Raw genomic sequence first — 24,703 nt, 5'->3', positions numbered from 1 at the left:
GTGTGCAGCGTCCAATCAGAAGTCGCTGCTTATGAATAGTGAACGAGACGTTGGCCCTGAACGAGTAGCAGACCCCCTCCCCCCCATCGCGAGGGCAGGGAGAAGGAGGAGAATGCCCCCATCGGCGCCCAGGATGAGCGAGGCGTCCAATCAGAAACCGTTGCTCATGAATAGTGAACGACCGCCCCCGTCGGCGCCTTGGAGCGAGGCGTCCAATCAGAGGGCGCTGCTCATGAATAGTGAGTGCGCGGCGTCCAATCAGAAGGCGCTGCTTATGAATAGTGAACGAGACATTGGCCCCAAACGAGTAGCAGACCCCTCCCCCTCCTATCGCGAGGGCGCGGGGGAGGAGGAGAGCGCCCCCATCGGCGCCCTGGAACAGCCAGGCGTCCAATCAGAAGGCGCTGCTCATGAACAGTGAGTGCGCGGCGTCCAATCAGAAGGCGCTGCTCATGAATAGTGAACGAGAGCCCCCGTCGTTTCCCTGGAGCGAGGCGTCCAATCAGAGGGCGCTGCTCATGAACAGTGAGTGCGCAGCGTCCAATCAGAAGGCGCTGCTTATGAATAGTGAACGAGACAGCGGCCCCAAATGAGTAGCAGAACCCCCCGCCCCCCGCCCCTCCTATCGCGAGGGCGGGGAGGAGGAGAGCGCCCCCATCGGCGCCCTGGAAGAGCCCGGCGTCCAATCAGAAGGCGCTGCTCATGAATAGGGAGTGCGCGGCGTCCAATCAGAAGGCGCCGCTCATGAATAGTGAACGGCACGGCGGCGGCTTTGGCGGCGGCCCCTGCGCGGCTGAGCCGAGCGAGAAGCGGACACCCTCTTCCCCTCCCCCCCCCCGCCCATCCCCCATCCCCCCGCTCGCGCGCGCACACACACTCACACAGAACACACACACACAGACACCGCGGCCACAGGAGGAAGATGGCGACCGCCATGTACTTAGAGCACTACCTGGACAGTAAGTGTCACCGTCCGTCCCTGGCTTCGGGCCCGGCCGCGGGGGAGGGAGAGTCCCGTTACCGGGCAGCGCCCCCCACCCCCCCTCCCCTACAGTGGCAGCCCCGCTGAGGAGGCGGGGGCGGGCCGGCCGGCTGGCGGGCGGGTCCGGGGCGGCGGACGAAGGCGGGCGGGGGAAGCGTGGTCCGGGAGCGGCCGAGGGCAAGGCCGGCCGGCCGGCCGGCCGCCCGCCCAGCCCACAACGGCGCCAATTACGGCTGCGTCACCGGATGGAAACTGGGAGGGGGCGGGGCCCGGGCCCGGACCGGACCGCGCCGGCCGCCCTCGCGCTCGCCCCCTGGCGGCCGCCCTCGTGTCCGCCCCCTAGAGGCCGCCCTCGTGCCCGCCCCCTAGAGGCCGCCTTCGCGCCTGTCCTCGTGCCCGCCCCCTGGCGGCCGCCCTCGTGTCCGCCCCCTAGAGGCCGCCTTCGCGCCTGTCCTCGTGCCCGCCCTCGTGCCCTCCCCCTGGCGGCCGCCCTCGTGCCCGTCCCCTGGAGGCCGCCCTTGCTCCCGCCCCCTGGCGGCCGCCCTCGTGCCCGTCTTCGTGCTTGCCCCCTAGAGGCCGCCTTCGCGCCGGTCCTCGTGCTCGCCCCCTGGAGGCCGCCGTCGCGCTCGCGCCCGCCCTCGTGCTCGTCCCCTGGAGGCCGCCGTCGCGCTCGCGCCCGCCCTCGTGCCCTCCCCCTGGTGGCCGCCCTCGTGCCCGTCCTCGTGCTCGTCCCCTGGCGGCCGCCCTCGAGCCCGCCCTCGTGCTCGCCCCCTGGAGGTCGCCCTCGTGCCCGTCTCGCGCTCGCCCCCTGGCGGCCGCCCTCGTGCCCGCCCCCTAGAGGCCGCCTTCGCGCCCGTCTCGCGCTCGCCCCCTGGCGGCCGCCCTCGTGCCCGCCCCCTAGAGGCCGCCTTCGCGCCTGTCCTCGCGCTCGCCCCCTGGCGGCCGCCCTCGTGTCCGCCCCCTAGAGGCCGCCTTCGCGCCTGTCCTCGTGCCTTCCCCCTGGCGCCCGCCCTCGTGCCCTCCCCCTGGCGGCTGCCCTCGTGCTCGCCCCCTGGAGGCCGCCGTCGCGCTCGCGCCCGCCCTCGTGCTCGTCCCCTGGAGGCCGCCGTCGCACTCGCGCCCGCCCTCGTGCCCTCCCCCTGGTGGCCGCCCTCGTGCCCGTCCTCGTGCTCGTCCCCTGGCGGCCGCCCTCGAGCCCGCCCTCGAGCTCGCCCCCTGGAGGTCGCCCTCGTGCCCGCCCCCTAAAGGCCGCCTTCGCGCCTGTCCTCGCGCTCGCCCCCTGGCGGCCGCCCTCGTGTCCGCCCCCTAGAGGCCGCCTTCGCGCCTGTCCTCGTGCCCGCCCCCTGGCGGCCGCCCTCGTGCCCTCCCCCTGGCGCCCGCCCTCGTGCCCTCCCCCCGGCGGTCGCCCTCGTGCCCTCCCCCTGGCGGCTGCCCTCGTGCTCGCCCCCTGGAGGCCGCCCTTGCTCCCGCCCCCTGGCGGCCGCCCTCGTGCCAGTCTTCGTGCCTGCCCCCCTAGAGGCCGCCTTCGCGCCTGTCCTCGTGCTCGCCCCCTGGAGGCCGCCGTCGCGCTCGCGCCCGCCCTCGTGCCCTCCCCCTGGTGGCCGCCCTCGTGCCCGTCCTCGTGCTCGTCCCCTGGCGGCCGCCCTCGCGCCCGCCCTCGTGCCCTCCCCCTGGTGGCCGTCCTCGTGGCCGCCCTCGTGCTCGCCCCCTGGCGGCCGCCCTCGCGACCGTTCTTGTGCTCGTCCCCTAGCGGCCGCCCTCGTGCCCGCCCCCTGGTGGCCGCCCTCGCGCCCGCCCTCGTGCTCGCCCCCTGGCGGCCGCCCTCGCGCCAGTCCTCGTGCTCGTCCCCTAGTGGCCGCCCTCGCGCTCGCCCCCTGGCGGCCGCCCTCGCGCCCGTCCTCGTGCTCGTCCCCTAGCGGCCGCCCTCGTGCCCGCCCCCTGGCGGCCAACCTCGCGCTCGTCCTCGTGCTCTTCCCTTGGCATCCGGCCTCGTGCTCGTCCTCGCGCTCGCCCCCTGGCGGCTGCCCTCGTGCGTGCCCCCCCCCCCCCGGCTCCTGGCGTCCGGGCTCGTGCTTGCCCCCTGGCGGCCGCCCTCGTACTCGCTCCCTGCCGGCTGCCCTCGTGCTCGTCCTCGTGATCGCCCCCTGGCGGCCGCCCTCATAATAATAATAATAATAATAATAATAATAATAACGATGGCATTTGTTAAGCACTTACTACATGCAAAGCACTGTTCTAAGCGCTAGGGAGGTTACAAGGTGATCAGGTGATCCCACGTGAGGCTCACAGTCTTCATCCCCATTTTACAGATAGGGAACTGAGGCACAGAGCAGGTAAGTGACTTGCCCAAAGTCACACAGCTGACAAATGGCAGAGCCGGGATTTGAACCCGTGACCTCTGACTCCCAAGCCCGGGCTCCTTCCACTGAGCCATAGCATCTATATACAGCTATAGATGATATATAGATTTATAGATGATATATAGATTTATAGATATCATCTAAATCAATCTAGGTGTAGATATATCTATCTAAATAGATAGATATCTAACTAGATAGATATAGATGATATCTATATATAGCTACATATATATCTAGATATCTATATCTAGATAGATATATATCTAGATAGATATAGGTATATCTATCTAAATATGGATATATTTAGATATACATATATATGTATATACCTAATAATAATAATAATAATGGCATTTATTAAGCTCTTACTATGTACAAAGCATTGTTCTAAGCCCTGGGGAAGTTACAAGGTGATCAGGTTGTCCCACGGGGCGTAGGGGGGGGCGGGGGCTCGCAGTCTTAATCCCCATTTTACAGATGAGGGAACTGAGGCACAGAGAAGTTATATATATGTATATATGTTTGTACATATTACTCTACTTATTTTACTTGTACATATCTATTCTATTTATTTTATTTTGTAAATATGTTTGTTTTGTTCTCTGTCTCCCCGCTCTAGACTGTGAGCCCACTGTTGGGTAGGGACTGTCTCTATATGTTGCCAACTTGTACTTCCCATGCACTTAGTACAGTGCTCTGCACACAGTAAGCGCTCAATAAATACGATTGATTGATTGATTGATTAAATGAATTGCCCAAAGTCACACAGCTGACAATAGGTGGAGCCGGGATTTGAACCTGTGATCTCTGACTCCAAAGCCTGGGCTCACCCACTGGCGGCCTTTCAGGGGGCTTCATTCATTCATTCAGTCGTACTTATTGAGCGCTTACTCTGTGCAGAGCACTGGACTAAGTGCTTGGAAAGTACAATTCAGCAACAGAGACAATCCTTATCCAATGACGGGCTCACATTCATTCAATCATATTTATTGAGCGCTTACTGTGTGCAGAGCACTGTACTAAGTGCTTGGGAAGTACAAGTTGGCAACATCTAGAGACGGTCCCTACCCAACAACGGGCTCACAGTCTAGAAAGGGGGAGGCAGACAACAAAACAAAACAAGTAGGCATCAATAGCATCAATATAAATAGAGTTATAGATACATGCATGTCATTAATAAAATAAATAGAATAAAAATATATATATATATGCACAAGTGTTGTGGGGTGAGGAGGGGGCTACAGCAGAGGGTGGGAGTTGGGGTAATGGGGAGGGGATTAGGAGCACGGTTGGTTTTTTTTAATAGTATTTGTTAATCACTTACTATGTGTCAAGCTCTGTACTAAGTGCTGGGGTAGAAGTAGACACAAGCTAATCGGATTGGACTCAGGCAGTCAGTCATCATCATCATCAATCGTATTTATTGAGCGCTTACTGTGTGCAGAGCACTGTACTAAGCGCTTGGGAAGTCATATAGAGGGTGCTTGGGAGAGGACAATACAATAATAAACAGACACATTCCCTCCCCACAATGACCTGCCCCACATGGGGCTCACAATCTTAATCCCCATTTTACAGAGGAGGTAGCTGAGGCCCAGAGAAGGTAAGTGAATTGCCCAAGGTCACACAGCAAAGTGGCAGAGCTGGGATTAGAACCCAGGTCCTGCTGACTCCTAGGCCTGGGCTCTAATAATAATGATGGTATTTGTTAAGCACTTACTATGTGCAAAGCACTGTTCTAAGCGCTGGGGAGGTTACAAGGTGATCAGGTTGTCCCACGGGGTTTTTAATCCCCATTTTACAGATGAGGTAACTGAGGCGCAGAGAAGTGAAGTGACTTGCCCAAAGTCACACAGCAGGCAAGTGGCGGAGCCGGGATTAGAACCCACGACCTCTGACTCCCAAACCCGGGCTCTTTCCACGAAGCCACGCTGCTTCCCTAGCCACCGGACCATTGGCAAGTCAGCGGCCTTGGGCCACCTGGGTGGAGGAGCCCGGGCACTGGGCTCTGAAACTGGGCGGAGGAGGCCCGTCCATATCACTCATCCTATCCCACCTGGATTACTGAATAATAATAATAATAATAATAATGGCATTTGTTCAGCGCTTACTATGTGCAAAGCACTCGGCCTCCTGTCTCTCCCAACTCCTATTCATACTTCACTCTGCGGCCCAGATCATTTTTCTACAAAAACGTTCAGGACAAGTCACCCCCGTCCTCAAAAATCTCCAGCGGTTGCCCATCCACCTCCGTGTCAAACGAAAACTCCTCACCGTTGGCTCCATCACCCCCTTGCCCCCTCCTACCTCACCTCGCTTTTCTCCTTCCACAACCCAGCCCTTCGCTCCTCTAACCTTCTCACTGTGCCTCAGTCTCTCCTGTCTCGCTGCCCACCCCTGGTCCACGTCCTGCCTGTGGCCTGGAATGCCCTCCTTCCTCAAATCCAACTTCGGCACATCATCATCATCATCAGTCGTATTTATTGAGCGCTTGCTATGTGCAGAGCACCGTACTAAGCGCTTGGGAAGTACAAATTGGCAACATATAGGGACAGTCCCTACCCAACAGTGGGCTCACAGTCTAAAAGGGGGAGACAGAGAACAAAACCAAACATACTAACAAAATAAAATAAATAGAATAGATATGTACAAATAAAATAAATAAATAAATAGAGTAATAAATATGTACAAACATATATACATATATACAGGTGCTGTGGGGAAGGGAAGCCTTCCCAGACTAAGCCCCACTTTTCCTCATCTCCCACTCCCTTCTGCATCACTCTGACTTGCTCCCTTTGCTCTTCCCTCCTTTTCAGCCCTACAGCATTTATGTACATATCTGTACCTCCCCCCTTCTAGACTGTAAGCTCGCTGTGGGCAGGGAATGTGACTGTTGTACATTCCCAAGTGCTTTGTACAGTGCCCTGCACACAGTAACCGTCCAATAAATACGATTGAAGGAATGATTACTTTCTGCAATCATTACTTTCTACTTTCTGCAATGCCTTTTCCTCAGCTTTCTTCAGAGTAATCTTCAGCACTCATTCCTTTCTTGTCTTTCTTCCGGTCTTCTCTAACGATGACTGCTCCATCATATCGATAGTGCTTTATCTGGGACACTACATATATTTTTTTGTCTGAGTGGAAAAAATTCTGACTGAGATGGAGTTTTTTGTGCCACAATAGTATTTTCTGTGTAGCCTGGCAGCCTTCATAGCTTCAGTTTATTCTGATTAGGAGCCAAATTAAGGCCCTGACAGTATCCTTCAGAGAAACGTTTCTGGGATCAAGTGGCTCTTCCATAGCATAAATGTGAAATCATAGTGCCCAAGCAACAATCAATCCTATTTATTGAGCACTTACCGAGTGCAGTGTACTGTACTAAGCACTTGGGAGAGTGCAGTATAACAGAATTGGTAGACGTGTTCCCTGCCTACAACGAGTTTACAGTGTAGAGAGGAAGACAGATATTAATTTAAATGAATAAATTAAATTACAGGCGTGTACATAAGTGGACATAAGGTTGGGTGAATAAAGGGTGCAAATCTAGTGCAAGGATGACTCCTAAAGGGGAGTAGGAGAAGAGGAAATGAAGGTTTATTCAGGGAAGGCCCCTTGGAGGAGTTGTGCTTTAATAAGGCTTTGAAGGTGGGGAGATGGAGCGAATATCGGATGTGAAGAGGGAGGGCATTCCAGGCGAGAGGCAAGGTGTGGGTGAGGGGATGGTGATAGATAGATGATAGATAGATATATATATCTATCTATCATCTGTCTATCACCATATATATATATATATATATATATATATATATATATATGTATATATATATATACACTTTCTGGACATTTTACAGATGAGGGAACTTAGGCCCAGAGAAGCTAAGTGACTTGCCCAAAGTGTGTATATATATATATATATATATACAGATATATGTCTCTCTCTCTCTATATATATACATATATATATAGACAGATAGGAGATAGATGAGATTGAGGTACAGTGAGTAAATTGGCATTAGAGGAGTGAATTCTGCGGGCTGAGTTGCCTTTGGAAATTAGGGAGGTAAGGTCGGAGGGGCAAGGTGATTCAGTGCTTTAAAGCCTGTGGTAAGGAGTTTCTTTTTGATTGGAGGGTGTAGGACAACCACTGGCGGTTCTTGAGGTGTGGGGAAACACGGACTGAACAGTTTTGCAGAAAAATGATCCAGGCAGCAGAGTACCTCCTGTGTACAGAGCCTTATACAAAGCACTTGGAATACAATAGAAAAAGATACCACCCCTGATCACAAAGGAGTGTATATAGTAAAGGAGAGGGGCAGAAATAATTACAAAGAAGAGGAGGGTTGCCCACAGCAGAGAAAACAATGGAAGTACAATGTGACAAAACACTTGGAATACAATAGAAAAAGATACCACCCCTGATCACAAGGAGTGTATATAGTAAAGGAGACAGGCAGAAATAATTACAAAGAAGAGGAGGGTTGCTCACAGCATGGAAAACAATGGAAGTACAGTGTGAAGTAGTGATTGCAAAGGTGCAAAAGTTGTTGAGGTGATGCTAGAATGAGTGTGACCCGAAAAGAAGAAAAATCAATCAGTGAATTCCCCTCGAAGGATGTTTGATTTCAGAAAGATTTGGAAGATGGGAGAGCTCATTTGAAGGGGGGAAGCATTTCAGGCAAGAGGAAGGGGGGGTGTACTAGGGAGAAACAGCGTGGCTCAGTGGAAAGAACCCGGGCTTTGGAGTCAGAGGTCATGGGTTCAAATCCTGGTTCCACCACTTGTCAGCTGTGTGACTTTGGGCAAGTCACTTCACTTCTCTGGGCCTCAGTTACCTCATCTGTAAAATGGGGGTTAAGACTGTGAGCCCCCCGTGGGACAACCTGATCACCTTGTAACCTCCCCAGCGCTTAGAACAGTGCCTTGAACATAGTAAGTGCTTAATAAATGCTATTATTATTATTATTATTGTTGTTGGGGGCCCTCAAATGAGACACAGTGAGAGGGCAAGGAGAGTGTGTGCTGAAGTGTAGTTGGAGAAAGAGGGTAGTTTAAAGGGGGAGTGCTGATGGAGTGCTTTAAAGCACTCCGCTTCAAATGTGCTTGTTTGAGATGAATGGGTAAACACTGGAAGTTTAAAGAAGTGGAAAGCCGTGTCCAGAAAGTGTTTTAGAAAGATGATCCAAGAAGTAAGAGTGAAGTACTGACCGGAGAGGCAGGGAGACCCGTGAAAAGGCCGATACAGTAGTCAAATTTGGCCGAGAGCACCCAGATCAGAGTGGTACCCCTGTAAGAGGACAGGATGGGGCAGACCTGGAAAGTGTTGTAGAGGAAGAACCAACAGGATATAGCAACCGACCGGAAAAATCATGGACTTCAGAAATGGGAAGGATGGAATGTTATTAATAATAACAATAATAATAATAATGACATTTATTAAGAGCTTACTATGTGCAAAGCTCTGTTCTATGCGTTGGGGGGGTTACAAGGTGATCAGGTTGTCCCAGGGGGGGCTCACAGTCTTAATCCCCATTTTACAGATGAGGTAACTGAGGCCCAGAGAAGCCAAGTGACTTACCCAAAGTCCCACAGCTGACAATTGGCGGAGCTGGGATTCGAACCCGTGACCTCTGACTCCAAAGCCCGTGCTCTTTCCACTGGGTTGTCCCACGGGGGGCTCACAGTCTTAATCCCCATTTTCCAGATGAGGTAACTGAGGCTCAGAGAAGCCAAGTGACTTGCCCAAAGTCACACAGCTGACAATTGGCGGAGCTGGGATTCGAACCCGTGACCTCTGACTCCAAAGCCCGTGCTCTTTCCACTGAGCCACGCTGCCTCTCTAATGGTGAGGGAAAGTTTGGAGGAGAGGATTTAGGAGGGAAGATGAGTTCAGTCATTGAAATACTGAGTTCGAGGTGTTAGTGGGACAGTCATAATGGAGCTGTTTTTCAGACAAGAGGAAGTGTGAGATAACCAGTGAGGGGAGAAGTTGGGGTTAGTGAGATTAGCTTTGGAAATTATCTGTCTAGAGCCATTGTTTAGGTACATAATAATAATAATAACAATAATAATAATAATAATAATAATGGTATTTAAGCGCTTACTATGTGTCAAGCACTGTTGTAAGCGCGGGGTGTGCATATACACTTTCGCTGGCAGTACCTGGAAGACATGCTCAAAATAGGTCGGGTGGTGATGTGGAGCCCATCTTTCATGGGAAGTAGCATGGCGCAGTGGATAGAACAAAGACTTGTGAGCCCGAAGGTCAATCAATCAATCAATCGTATTTATTGAGCGCTTACTGTGTGCAGAGCACTGTACTAAGCGCTTGGGAAGTACAAGCTGGCAACATATAGAAACAGTCCCTACCCAACAGTGGGCTCACAGTCTAGAAGGGGGAGACAGAGAACAAAAACAAACATACTAACAAAATAAAATAGAATACATAGGTACAAGTAAAATAAGTAAATAATAGAGGCTTCTAATCCCGGCTCCACCATTTATATGCCATGTGGCCTTGGTCAAAACATTTCACTTCCCTGTGCCTCAGTTACCTCGTCTGTAGAATGGGGATTGAGACCGTGAGCCCCACGTGGGACAGGGACTGCGTCCCACCTGATTTGCTGGTACCCACCCCAGCGCTTGGTACAGGTGCCTGGCACATAGTAAATGCTTAACAAATACCATAATTATTATTCATTATTATTTCATGGCTTCTCTTGGATCTGCGTGCAGTGAGTAAAACTTAAGTCCCCGGTGCTTCTTTTTGGCATCATAAAAACAACTAATTTATATGTCGTATCACACTGAATATTTGAATCATTAAATATAACTAGTTTGTAGAACAAAATCCTCAATTCAGACCTCATGTTTGCTCCACCCTCCAGATTCCTCCTGAGAGAGAGAGCTCAATAAAGGGTTTGAAGTTTTGCTCTACCCTCCAGATTCATCCTGAGAGAGAGAGCTCAATAAAGGGTTTGAAGTCTGGTGGGTAGACTCTTTAAGGCCTCAATCAGGGGCAACAAGATGTGAATGCCTGGAGCTCAGCTCAGAGGAGGAAGCCCTGAGCCCACAATGAGCAAATAATACAAAGTGTGAATGTTGAGTGTTTCTAAAAAGGGGGAGGCCGAGGAGCTTCACTTTCTCTTGCCCGCCGCCTCCTCTTGTTTGCTACCTTTTGGATGTTCTTCGGCCAAGGGGACAGTACGTATGGTAAGCCCACTTCTTCCCTAACCACCAATCTCACCAACGGTCAGATTAAATTTAAACCCATCTGTGATAACTCCCCATCGAGTTTGAGTGTTAAGGATCACTACGAACCTGGGGGTTCCTCAACACTTGATAGTAATTATTCTAGTTGTTCCTAGCGTCACTGTCCACTTTCTCTTCCCCATCTCTCTTGAGATCCAGCAACTCTACAGAGGTAGCAAAGACTGACTGCCAGGAGGTGTAGAACCATTTAAGGACTAGTGCCAGCCAGGTACAATCAGTTCTTTTAAGTGTGTATTTTCATTACACATTTTGGATAGACCCCTGTTAAGGAATTAGGCAATATTCTCCCTGCAACAAACTTCTGGAGACAACGTGATGTGGTGGAAGAAATGGTTTTGCGTGTGTTCTAGGTGTCAGTCAAGTGCTTAGTACAGTGCTCTGCACACAGTAAGCGCTCAATAAATACGATTTAATGAGTGAATGAATCAAGGCTTGAGAATACAAGTTTTCGAGAACGTGAGGTTCTTTAGGAACACAACCCCTCAGTTGTAGAAGAACTGACTAGAGAGTATTTGCTGAGCACCCATTTGGAACAATGCACTGGATTAAAGCCTTTAGAAAGCACCAAAGTGACCCATTTCCTGTCCACAATGAGTTTCTAAACACTCTGATGGGGGAGACAGACTTAACAGTGTTTGTAGAGTATTCAGAATAAGTAATTGCTTGTTACCTCACCTGGAAAATGGGGATGATGACTGTGAGCCCCATGTGGGACAACCTGATTACCTTGTATGTACCCCAGCGCTTAGAACAGTGCTTGGCACACAGTAAGCACTTAACAATTGCCATCATCATCATCATCGTATGTGTATATGCGTGCCGAAGATTAGAAAGTTACAGAAGTGGTAGCGATGACTGATGGGTTTGTAGCCAATCAAGTATTTATTATGTGCGTACTGTATGCAGAGCACTATGCTAAGCGTGTAGGAAAGCACCATATAATGGAGTTGTCAGACATGATCCCTGCTCAGAGGGAGCTTATAGTCTACAGTAGGACACGAGGTTCTGGGGTTTAATTGACGAAGGGATGATGGGGCTTCCTTAATCTTTCTATTACCCTTGATTCTGAATTCTCCTTGAACTTTTCCCTGTTTGTCTGAGACCTTCCTGTTACGGTAGTGAGCCAACTATTACCCTAATTCTTCCCTGCTCTACAGTGAGTCATTGTCAAATAGAGTCTTTTGATAAGAGAGGCTGGAACAGAGATAAAAGAGGAGGGAGAAAGTCCCAAAAAGCCACTGGATCTGTTGGCTTCCTTTGTTTAAAATTGCCCTCTTTTTCCTCTGGTTTAATTTGAGCGGGCTCACTTGGGTCAAGAGACGGACATAGATCCGGTTCCTTTCTTTTTCTCAAGCGAGGTTGTGAATTTCAAGTTAGGTTAAAAACTCAGTTGACCAACTCTTCCCATTGTTGGCTCATGTAAAAATTCCCTTTAATTGGAGAAGAAGAACTGGAAGCTATTTACCTCCACATCCAAGAGGGTGAGCCTGGAAACCCAGGGCCCAGCCTGGCTCACACCAGCTCCATCAATCAATCAACCAACCAGTGTTGTTTACTGAGCACTCACTGTGTGTGCAGAACACTGGACTAAGCGCTTGGGAAAGTACAATATATCAGAGTTGGTATTCACACTCCCTGCCCCTTTCCGGGTCTGGCCTGGCACTGGTTCATTATCATCATCATCATCATCAATCGTATTTATTGAGCGCTTACTGTGTGCAGAGCACTGTACTAAGCGCTTGGGAAGTCCAAGTTGGCAACATATAGAGACAGTCCCTACCCAACAGTGGGCTCACAGTCTAAAAGGGGGAGACAGAGAACTAAACCAAACATACTAACAAAATAAAATAAATAGAATAGATTGTTGGCTGAGGCCTAGTGGCTCTAGTGGCTTTCACCACTGAATCCCAAGTGAGTTGGGGTCCCTCGGGCCCTTCAGCGTGTACAATTTCATGTACTTCAGGGCCCCCTTAGAAGCAGCTGCCTGGCCTCTTTCAGTTTAGCGAGACTTTAACCACTTGCCATAAACAGGACACTTAACGGGAATCTGGGAACCATCCAGAACCTGAGTGGGCTTGATTTTTTGTGCCACTGTGACCTCGATACATATTTAGGAGGTATGGATTTTATTAGGGCACCACCTAAATGATTCATATTGTATTCTAGCATCCCGTGGATTCCGAGGGACTTCATTGACAAGAAAGAGAACTCGGATTTTTGCAGATGAGATCTGAATGCCGTCCCGATGCCTTTGTGTTGCAGGTATTGAGAACCTTCCATGTGAACTACAAAGGAATTTCCAGCTGATGCGCGAACTGGATCAGAGAACAGAAGGTGTGTTCAGGTATTCCAGTAACCAGCCAGGATAACAAGGCACCATCAGCGGCATGGTACTGAGAACTCCCCAGGGGAAAGGGAGAGAAAGCATGGAGGACCCAGCTTTTCATCTTTTGGGATTGGGCCCGTGTCACCAAAGATACCCATTGTGGTATAAAGTTTGCGTTCCATTTTAAGCTTACGCAGTACCTATGAAGACTCATAGTAGCTCCGTGTCTTGGTACCAGCTGGTCAGGGACAGTCCATCCATATCATCTGTGTGTTTCCGATGTGCAAAACACTGGACTTAGTACTAGGGACAACACAAATCAGATGTAGGGCCTGGCCTATAGGTAGGGCCTATATACTTGCCATTTGCCCAACGTGAGCCATGGTTACCTGCAGCGAAGATGCAGGGTGGGTCAGGAGTTTCTATGTGAGTGAATTCCCCGGCAGAATCTCCCTTATCCCGCCTGCCTAGCAGTAACTGTTGCTAGCACCAAGCTGCCCCAAGTACTCCGTAGCTGGGACTGCACCGCGGCCTGCCTTGATGTCAGCCTGCCCTCTTCCCTCATTTCTTTTCTCCCTGTCCTTTCCCTCTCAGCCCTGCCCCGGCCCACACTCCCTGATCTCTGCCCTGGACAGTGCTGGTGTACTGCTAGGTTAGGAGGGATGCAAAATACAGGATTTTTGCCAGTCACAGCTCACAAGGGATCACCCTCTAAAGGTGGAGTGGAATGACAGACACCCAGGGAAAGATGGGCAATCAAAATAATAATAATAGTGGTCTTTGTTATGCGCTTACTATGTGCCAAGCACCATAATAAGCGCTGGGGTAGAGAAAAGATGATCAAGATCCCACATGGGGCCCACACTCTAAGTAGGGGGGAGAATAGGTATTAAATCCGCATTTGGTAAATGAAGGAACTGAGGCACAGAGAAATTAAGTGACTTGCTCAAGGTCACACAGCAGGTAAGTGGCAGAGCCGGGGTTAGAACCCGGGTCTTCTGTCTCCCAGGTCTCTGCTCTTTCCACTAGGCCTTGCTGCTTCTGAATGAATCAGAACGGAGGGAAGCACAGTGGTTTTAACTGCAAAAATTCTGAAAAGAATTTGAGTCCGTAATGCTCAGGCACCTCCCCACTTCTGGCAAACTGTTCCAATGAGAGAAAAAAACTATCACAACCTTCTCCCCAGAGACAGCAGGACCGTGAAGAGGAGATTGGGGCGGGGTGTGTACGTGGGGTTTTACATTTCAGGCAGCTCCGTAGGATCCCAGGACCCCGATGTCAGGGGACTCCAGGCTGGGGGTTTGTGGACTTCTCACCCTCCATTCCTGCAAGCGGTGAGGTTTCTCCCAACAAGTGCTCCACTGAGGTTTAAGAGACTGTGAAGAAATGGCATTGGCTCTCTTTGCAGGTATTTTTGCCCGGTCCTTTGATGGGAAGCAAATCAGAAAAGGGAACACTGAAGATAGAATGAAAATTCCCTGTGAATTTGATCCCTGTTTTGAAGGTGTGAAAATGTAGCAGGATCCAAAAAACACTCAATAGATCCATCAGAAAAGAGTGACTGTTTTCAAATGTTAGGAAAATAGATGGGGGGATAAAAGGGCAGAAGTCAGAATGTTCTCAGCCAGAAGGAAACTGAGGAAATGTTTTTATTTACTAGCTATCTCTACATTGTAGTGGATTTGGTTCTGTCTGTTTTAGGACTTGTTAAAATAATTGGTGGCATCAGACACCAAAATGCTGAACCGCCTTTCTTTGCTTGTCAGATAAGAAAGCAGAAATTGATCTTCTTGCAGCAGAATATATTTCAACTGTGAAGAACCTCTCGCCAGAGCAGCGAGTGGAGCACCTCCAAAAGATCCAGAATGCGTACAGCAAATGCAAAGAGTACAGTGATGATAAAGTGCAGCTGGCTATGCAGACCTATGAAATGGTGAGGCCGACCTTCCTCATTTGACATTGGGGAGGGACATTTCTTATGCCCCTCTGCTTGTCAAAAAGTGGAGGTAGAAAGCTGTTTGGTAATTGGAAAGGTCTCTGAGCAAGTTGTCTGTGGACTTTATTATTATTCCTATTTTTGATTATTCCTATCCAACAAGTTTCACTCGCACTCTCATCTGGGGTGTGTTCTCTCTCCTTGATTTCCCAGTCGTCCATAGAATTTAACCTCTCCCTGCCACTCATCCATGGTAGAAGAGTAGTAGTAGGGTTAGTTTCAAAATACCCTTACACCAAGCAACATAATACGATTTCCTCAGAGTCGGATGCACTTTTCCCTTCTCTCTATTTTACAACGGGGACTGCTCTGACAATCACTTGTCATTTCCGAACGAGAAGACTAAAAGTCAAACACGAAAAATAAAACACCGTTCATTCCATTTGTTGCTAGAGCACTCAATTACAAGAGTTTAATTCTTGATCAAATAAAAAACATATAGTTTAGAAAAGCAGGCCTGGAGAGGTGAAGTTGATCTTTTGAGATCTAAAAGTTCCAATATTTCTCAGTGGCAGCGTATTGTCTACAGTATAAAACTTATTTTTAATCGCTGAACGGTTGCTGGATTTAATTATTTCTCTGGGCTAGGATCTCTGTATTAGTTGTCATTCATATCATTTTAGAGCCAATAGTTTTGTATTGTTGAGTTTCAGAACGTCATCTTCTGTGATATCCTCCCAGTACCGTGGCTAGAGTGAAATCACATTAGAAACTATAAAAGTCAAAGTTATAGTGTTTTATTAGTAGGATCTAGCTCACTAAGTCCTTTATTTTATTTCTTCCAAGATCCCACCTTGCCTCCTGATTGAATTTTGGGACATTCCTTCCCATTTTTATTGGATCCTCATAGTATGTCCTGGTTTCCCCTCTTTCCTCCAGTCACCTGCTTCTTTCCCTTTAGAAAGTCTCGGACAGTCCCTCTACCTAATCCTCCGTCTTTTCCCACTTGGTAACATCATCTGAACCCGAGGCTTCTCTAGAGAGTTCCAGAACACCCTGTGAGGAACAATTGTCTCTTCAGTTTTCTTTTTCACTACAGTGTAAATTGGAGAGTTGAGTTGAGTACTTTTAAAGTGCCCCATTTTTGGTCCTTCGTGCATGCAAACCCCCGGAAAAGTAGTCAGTTCTTTCATTCCTTAATAAACTCTCAGCGTCCTTGTGTACAGGTGGATAAACACATTCGGCGGCTCGACGCAGACCTGGCACGCTTTGAAGCGGATCTGAAAGATAAGATGGATGGCAGCGATTTCGAAAATCCTGGAGGACGAGGGTTAAAAAGTATGCCCGTAAATTAAATGCTGAGTGTCTCTTTTGGAGTGGGAAAGCTTTGCCCTATTTTAAAAATTTATTTTATTAATATTTGTTAAGCGCTTACTAGGTGTCAAGCACTGTACTAAGCTCTTGGGTGTAGACAAGCTAATTGTTGGTTATCGCTTGGATACAGTCCGTGCCCCGTGTGGGGCAGTCTAAGAGGAGAACTGAAACATGGAGAAAGGTAAGTGACTTGTCCAAGGTCACACAGCAAGCAGTTGGCAGTGGTGGGATTAGAACCCCGGTCCTCTGAATCCCAGGCTCTTGCTCATTCTACTTGGCCAGGCTGCTTTTTTAGAGAGTATTGGGATGTTTCATTGCTGTACTCATTTATTTCCAAAGGAAGGTACCTCCTTAGGTCATATAGTATGTGAGGCGTTTTGACACGGGAAAGAACTTTTGAAGTGAGGAACTTGTCTTTACCTTTTTTGAACGACAACATTGCTTTCCCAAGATTTTTGCTACTTAGCTGAAAGAAAGCATCTGCAAGAAGTGAGACCTTTATTTCCAGAGGGACGGGATTGTAATGTATGGGTTCAAGCTGAATATACCTTGTAGTTAAATAAACCAGTTTGGCTAGAGCGCGTATTTTCACTACACTATTCAGATGCAACACAGAGGAAGGATTAGGGAACGTTTTCCCACAGCATGAGTCTGCTTTGGAATTATACGGTCAACAGGTTGCCACAAGGAAATGATTGTTTGCAGGCCCAAGGCATCAGATGAGATGATAATAATAATAATAATGGCATTTATTAAGCTCTTACTATGTGCAAAGCACTGTTCTAAGCACTAGGGAGGATCCAAGGTGATCAGGTTGAGCCCCACAGGGGGCTCAAAGTCTTAACCCCCATTTTACAGATGAGGGAACTGAGGCACAAAGAAGTTAAGTGACTTGCCCAAAGTCACACAGCTGACAATTGGCGGAGTTGGGATTTGAATCCGTGACCTCTGACTCCAAAGCCCGGGCTCTTTCCACTGAGCCACGCTGAGGCTGCCTTACCGCTCAGTGTCTACTTCAATATTAATGTATTGGGTCATCTAGTACTTTGTGTTTTTGCAACATTATACTATTTAATCCAGTATAGGGGCAATGAGTGGCAAGGGTGTTAAGCATTCTGCTAACAAAATACTTAGACGTAGGAATCTGTATCAAAAAATGCCAGATATGGTGGTATCTTCAAACCATTTATTCCATAGCCCATTGAGTCCAAGCGAGTCCATGGCTACTCTAAGACAATTTTTCCCATAACGTGAGTCTCTTCAAGAACACAACCCCGAGATATAGGAGAACTTCCAGTAAAATGCTTTTTTAAATGTGCATAGCATCTCCGAGGGTAATCCTGAGGGAGCGGGTTTTATTTTCCCCATTTTACAAATGGGGAGATTGAGGTCCGGAGAGGTGGAATGACTTTCTGGAATAAGGTGAAGCTGCAAATTAATGAGAGAGTTTCAATTAGAACCCAGAATTGACTAAACCGAATTTCCAAGAGAAACGGGAGATCATCCCCTGGGGTTTAATGAGTAAATAACTCTAAATAATGAGAAGCAGTGTGGCCTAATGGAAAGGCACGGTCCTGGGAGTCAGAGGACCTGGGTTCTAATCTGGGCTCTGCCACGTGTCTGCTGTGTGACTTTGGGCAAGTGACTTTACTCTCTGTGCCCATCTGTAAAATGGAGATTAATACTGTGAGACCCACAAGGGACATGGACTGTGTCTAAAGGCCTTCCCAGACTAAGCCCCCCTTTTCCTCAGCTCCCCTTCCCATCCACATCGCCTTATTTGCTCCCTTTGCTCTATGCCCTCTCTCTGCCCCCAGCTCTTGTGTATATATGTACTTATCTATAATTCTATTTATTTGTATTGATGCCTGTATATTTGTTTTGATGTCTGCCACCTCCCTTCTAGACTGTAAGTCCACCATGGGCAGGGGATTGTCTCTATTGCTGAATTGTACTTTCCAAGTGCTTAGTGCAGTGCTCTGCACTCAGTAAGCGCTCAATAAATACAGTTGAATGAGTGAGTGAATGATTAATTTACATTTACCCCTGAGCTTAGTTCACTTCCTGGCACAGAGTGAGCGCTTAACAAACACCATTTAAAAAAAACAACACACAAAACACCAGTCTGGACCAATTTTGTTCTCAGAGGGTCGAGGTCAAAAGGAGAAGAGAGGCTCCCGAGGTCGAGGAAGAAGAACATCAGAGGAAGACACACCGAAGAAAAAAAAGCTTAAAGGGGGGTAAGACTGCATTCTCTCCACTCCTTATTTAGTAACTATGGTGGTTTAATTGACAAGTTTTTAATACTTTAAAGATATTTTCTCAAGCTGCATAAACGATGATATTCCTTTCAGGGGGCACAGGTTTCCTTCAGTCATTTGCTTGTTCAGCGTGTTTGCTTTGTTACGTCTGGTTTGGCCCGTCCATGAGGAAAGGATTTTAGGCCAGAAATTAAATAATTTATGAAGCTATTTTTTCAGTCAGAATGACAGAGTCTTACAAATCAGGAAAGCAAGTTTTTGGAAGCCTAATAACTAAGAGAAATTGTTGCAATACATTGCACTTCTGATGTGCATAATTTCAAGTTGCACAAACTATTTTTTTAGTATATAAAAGAAAAAAAAATCTCACTATTCAAATCACGGAGGGATGGGAACCTATGGGAAAAGCTGAGATGTAGGGAGTTAATTTGTCAAAGGTCATTCAACTTGGAGCTGGGGATGAAACGCTAATCTCTTGACACCCGGGTCATTGTGCTTTACACTAGACCCACTTACTTTTTCTCTCTCGTAGATCTGAGTTCGCTGATACCATCCTATCTGTACACCCCTCTGATGTTTTGGACATGCCAGTAGATCCCAATGAGCCAACATACTGCCTGTGCCATCAGGTGTCTTATGGAGAAATGATTGGTTGTGACAATCCAGATGTAAGTCCTTTGGAGAAGTGGTTAAAAATTGGTATTTTTCATTCATTCGTATTTATTGAGCGCTTACTGTGCACAGAGCACTGTACTTCTTTTTATCCTGGCTAAGTCTGAATTAGGTGCCTTTGTCATGGTAGGGAAAAACCATGCACTGAAACTTGACAACAAAGATATTTGGTTCCTCTTTCTAGGAATGTCAAATGCTAATTATCCTTTTTCTTTTTCTTGACTTGCAGTGTCCAATTGAGTGGTTTCACTTTGCCTGTGTGGACCTTACCACAAAACCAAAAGGGAAATGGTAAGTGTTGAGAATGTGGCTATTTTTAAAAAATGGTATTTGTTAAAGTGCTTACCATGTGCCAGGCACTGTTCTAAGCTCGGGGTAATACAAGCCGATCAGTTCGGACACAGTCCCTGTCCCACGTGGGACTTACAGTCTTAATCCCCATTTTACAGATGAGGTAACTGAGGCACAGAGACGTTAAATGACTTGCCCAAGGTCACTCAGCAGACAAGTAGCGGAGCTGGGGATAGTGGAACTGTATAGCTACCCTAGGTAGAAGTATTTCATTTCTTGGTGAAAAATTGTCTTCATCTGATTCTTGCTGTAGGGATGGTATCGTGGGAACGTGGCAATGGAAGCAATTATTTTCACAAGTTTTCTGAAGGAAAATATTGAGGTCCGGTCACAGGTATAATGGTTGCAATAACTAGACTAATACATTTTGCCCTTCTTTGTAACAGGTTTTGTCCCCGCTGTGTCCAGGAAAAGAGAAAGAAGAAGTAAAGAAGAAACACTGAAATGAAGAATAATTTAATATATTCCTTCTTTCATATTGCAATATTTTACCTTTATTTTCCAAACTACCTTCTTGTGTTGGATTTATATTTAATGACCCTTTGGCCAGTTGTAATTCCCGGTATTTCAAAAGAAGCCGTCTTGAAGAGGTAGTGAAGCGGAGGGAGCTGGGGAAGGGAGGGAGGAGAGAGAAAGAGAGTAAGGAGAGAAGGTTGTAGGGAAAATTGCTGTAGTGATTTTATTTTCAGTTCTGTTTTATATGGATCTCAGTCTAGCACTGAACGTGGTGGTAACACTAAGTGACCCCAGCTGTAGTCAGATGGGATATTTGCTAGTATGCTAGGAGATGTGGGACCGCCAGAGAGGAGTGCATGGAAATTAAGTGGATGGGCACCTTTTTAACCTGGTGTACTGCCATTTCTTGGAAAGTGTACTTTGCGTAATATCTTTGTAGTTTTCTAGAAATATTTCATATCGCACCAGGGGATTCCAACACTTTTTATCTACCACTGTAAGCACATTTTCCCCTTTGTGAGTGAGATGCATGTGGTGTACAGGAACTCTGGGGGCCTAGTGTTCGCCAGCAAAGGATTCTTTTTAAACTGTCATCTCTGACTCTGAAGCCAGTGACTGTGTACTTTTGGTAACGACTACTCTTATATGCCTGTTGAGGGTCTTAGATTTCTTACCCTTAGGAAGTAATTTCTGCTTTATCGTGCACCCCGCCCTTTTTGTTGGAATTTTCACTCCTTCCCTCTAAATAGGGTTGGATTTACCCATTCTGGAGAAAGGTGGGTCTTCATTAGCCAAGGGCAAGTCAACAGAAATGCGGGACGGCGTTGTCCTAGCTGATTTACTAATGGCCCGTTTCTCTGGAATTTCCTGAAGTTTTTACTGTGAAGACAAGTTTAGTGTTTGAGCATGAAGATAGTGGGGTCTGATGTGTCTATGAAGTGAAAGTCCAGTCTACTAAGGCCTGATTATATATCTGATTTATGTTGCACATTGCTAGATCAACAAGAAAACAAGTTGAATCCTAGGGAATATAATAATGTGATATGATGTGTGAAATTCTTGTAATGCTGCAGCAGCTCTGAAGCTGTTTGACTTGAGTTATACCGAAGTATACTTTTTACTTAATTAGAATTCATCACAAACTAATTTAAAGCAAATCGATTGGGAAAGATTTTAAATCATTCATATTTGGGAGCCGAATCGCTTATTTTTAATCCTGTGAAATGCCTGTCCGATTCCTAGATAAGGTTGAGGTTTGACGGTGCTCTCGGCATTGCACGTCCTCTATCATGAGGTTAAAGCAATGAAAGAAGAGTGCTGAGGAGTTCTGCAGTCTAGAAAAATGAAAACGTGAAAAAAAAGTTGATGTCAAAGTTGTCCTTTCTGTAAGACAAGAACCATGTGGGAAGAGTGTGTCATAGTTGGATCTATTCCCAATTAGTTTATGCGGTAACGGCAGATTCTTTAACATTTTCCCGCGGTTCTCTGTTATCTGACTTATTGTTTGTCTCTGGTCTCTGAACAGACGATAGTGCGGTCATGGGAAAACTCATGCTCAATTACTGTAGGTTTTTGGTGACTGATTAAGTTTTGATTATATCATCTAAATTATTTTGCTGTCACGTTAGACTTGCAAGAAAGGTGATTGACTCCTGTTTCTTCAGCTTTATTTAAAGTGTGACATCATGCTGATTGCCGTTGTAACACATCCCATGCAGTGATGTTCTGAAGTGTCAGTGTTTACAGGACTCCATTTTGCCATTTAAAAATAACAAAGTACCACAACCAACATGCACATAACGATGTAATAAAGAGGGAGAATTTAGAGCGGAATAGAAAAATCTCCCCAAGCATTTTTTGGAAAGAGAGTGAGTGATTTTGGTGTCTCTCAGCCTGATGTGCTATTAGAAAAGTACAGTTAACTTTCGTGTAGAGATTAAGCCTATTCATATAGTAATCCAATCCAGAAGAGAACACAGTGGGGCGATGGGCCGTTTTCCTCCGACCTCAGCATCCCCAGTCTCAGGCTTGCAGACCTGGGCCAGAGTGGGCCCTGTGTTTATTTTTTATTTTTTCCTCAACCTAGAGGGGCCTGTACTTGGGTCATCCCTAGTCCAAAGGACGTGCAGAGGCAGAGTTGATTTGGGGATTAATTTAGGGTTTGGAATCCCCTCTGGAGGGCTTCGGGACGGAAACGGGTCATTTGGCCCACTCAAGAACGAAACCGAACCCTGGACCGGTCAGTGGGACCAGTCCCAATCTCATGGGGTCCTTCCGACTAAGGGATAACCTAGGGCCGATCTGAACCTCCCAACCCGACCGTGATCTGCCCCCACATTCCTTGGGCCTGAGCTGGAACCGAACTGTCATCTGGGGAAACCCCTGAGCCCAGTGTGATGTAACCTACACATTCATTATGTTTCATTTCGAGTAAGAAATTTGCTCTGTTCAGAAGGAGAATCGAGTTTCGGGTTCTACTTTGCTTTCTCTGTTAATGCTACATTACCTGTCAACCACTTTTCTCTGGGAGAAACATATGCTTTTTCAATAATTTGTCCAGTGGAGTTCCCCTAAATCTCAGAGTGTCTTCAGAGGGTCGCTGGCTACAGCACAGATGCAACCCAAAGCCAGATCACAGCAATAGCCCCAATAATGTGAGGTGGCCGAATATACAGTTAGATAATAATAATAATGATAATAATAATAATAATAATGGCATTTGTTAAGCGCTTACTATGTGCACAGCACTGTTCTAAGCGCTGGGATACACATGCAGTTGCATATATCAGACAGATCCTTAGCAACTGTTTTTAAGTGGCTATTGAGGGGACATGGGGGATGTCTTCCACATTGCCTAGAGAAGCAAAAGCCCAAGGGACAGCACTGTATATAAAAGAAAAAGGGATTTCTAGTATAGGGACCACACTGATCTACTGATCAATAAATACGATTGATTGATTGATCTGTTTTCTGCTGTAACCTCTCAAATGCATCAAGTCATTGGAATTATAGCAGAGGGGGTTTCACGGAGCAATAAGCTGTCCAAAGAGTAAGACGCTTTCCCACACTTGTCACAGATTTAACAGTATCTGTGCTTCATTTCAGGGTTATAGGGGTGAACTCTTTTTTTTTTTTTTAAACAAAGTGAAGAATCAAGCTTGATTCTGGGTATCAAAAGATATAATTCTCCCCAAGTTATAATGTACAGTGTTGAATATTCATTACCTTTGCTGAGAAGGTTAGAAGAATTATGGGAAAATCTAAAAGAGAAACGTTCTGCTTCACCAGAGATTACAGACAAGATTTTTCACACTCGTGTGCATTTAGTGGTGTTCAGCTTTACTTCATTTCATCCCGAGAGGAGGTGATGCAGCTTTAACATGAATGTAACGTTTTATTTTCAAAGGAATTCAATATTTGTTCCCTTTGTAAACGGAAGAGAATAATGTAAATCTTTTTATTAAAAATAATGTAAAGATGTATATCTGTATTTTTGGATCATGTTATAGATTATGGATATATTGTTATAAATAAAAGTATTTTTGGGAACAAACAAGTTTGAGAGCACATCGTTTCAGGGAACTGGGGTAAAGTTTCAAAGCTGTGCGAAGAGGTAATAAACTCTTTACCATTAGCAGTTGATGGAATGGGTGCATATACCTCCGGCACAGAACTTTGTCTTACCTCTCTATCTCTAGGTGCTCTATTTGGTTAGAGCTCTGAGGAGGGATTGAAACACAGTCTAAATAGCTCAGGATAGGGAAGAAGTTCCCAACTAATATTATGTTTTTGTATTTTCTAGTTAAATATCCAATATTCACAGATGAAGATTTTGATCAGCTTTAAATGGGAATTGCAAAGTGGCAAATACTGTAGCAAAAGTAAAACCCAAATTGCCGATACTACCTTTGCTTTAATGAAAGTAGTAAAAGTTGAGCGTGCAGTAGGAAAATATCAGGAAAGGAAAATCGTTTTGCAAAATGCAGGACAGAAAACTATAGATGTTCAAATGGACTGTATTGCTGTTCATCTGAAGAGCGAGGTCGCTAAGGATATGCTACTTTCCAAGCGCTTAGTGCAGGTGCTCTGCACCCAGTAAGTGCTCAATAAATACAATTGAATGAATTGATTCAATTGATTGAAACACAGTCTAAATAGCTCAGGATAGGGAAAAAGTTCCCAACTAATATTATGTTTTGGTATTTTCTAGTTATATATCCATTATTCACAGATGAAGATTTTGATCAGCTTTAAATGGGAATTGCAAAGTGGCAAATGCTGTAGCAAAAGTAAAACCCAAATTGCCAGTACTACCTTTGCTTTAATGAAAGTAGTAAAAGTTGAGCGTACAGTAGGAAAATATCAGGAAAGGAAAATCGTTTTGCAAAATGCAGGACAGAAAACTATGGATGTTCAAATGGATTGTATTGCTGTTCATCTGAAGAGCAAGGTCGCCAAGGATATGCTACTTTCCAAGCGCTTAGTGCAGGTGCTCTGCACCCAGTAAGCGCTCAATAAATACAATTGAATGAATTGATTCAATTGATTGAAACACAGTCTAAATAGCTCAGGATAGGGAAAAAGTTCCCAACTAATATTATGTTTTGGTATTTTCTAGTTAAATATCCAATATTCACAGATGAAGATTTTGATCAGCTTTAAATGGGAATTGCAAAGTGGCAAATGCTGTAGCAAAAGTAAAACCCAAAT

At 46.8% G+C, this 24,703-nt stretch overlaps 1 protein-coding gene across 1 annotated transcript; it reads left to right on the top strand.

Moving 5' to 3' along the window:
* Positions 1–854: 854 nt before the first annotated feature.
* On the top strand, positions 855–21,529 carry ING5 (inhibitor of growth family member 5). The gene is made up of 8 exons (XM_038748834.1): positions 855–959; positions 12,880–12,951; positions 14,710–14,876; positions 16,106–16,217; positions 18,400–18,493; positions 19,047–19,182; positions 19,416–19,477; positions 19,924–21,529. The coding sequence occupies exons 1-8, from the start codon at positions 923–925 to the stop codon at positions 19,964–19,966; spliced, it is 723 nt and encodes a 240-aa protein (XP_038604762.1). The 5' UTR covers positions 855–922; the 3' UTR covers positions 19,967–21,529.
* The last annotated feature ends 3,174 nt before the right edge of the window (positions 21,530–24,703 follow it).

This window comes from Tachyglossus aculeatus, chromosome 7 (genome assembly GCF_015852505.1).
Source record: "Tachyglossus aculeatus isolate mTacAcu1 chromosome 7, mTacAcu1.pri, whole genome shotgun sequence".
Taxonomy (NCBI): Eukaryota; Metazoa; Chordata; class Mammalia; order Monotremata; family Tachyglossidae; genus Tachyglossus; species Tachyglossus aculeatus.
Note: the sequence above shows the minus strand (reverse complement) of the source record. Positions and strands in the feature narration are given on the sequence as shown.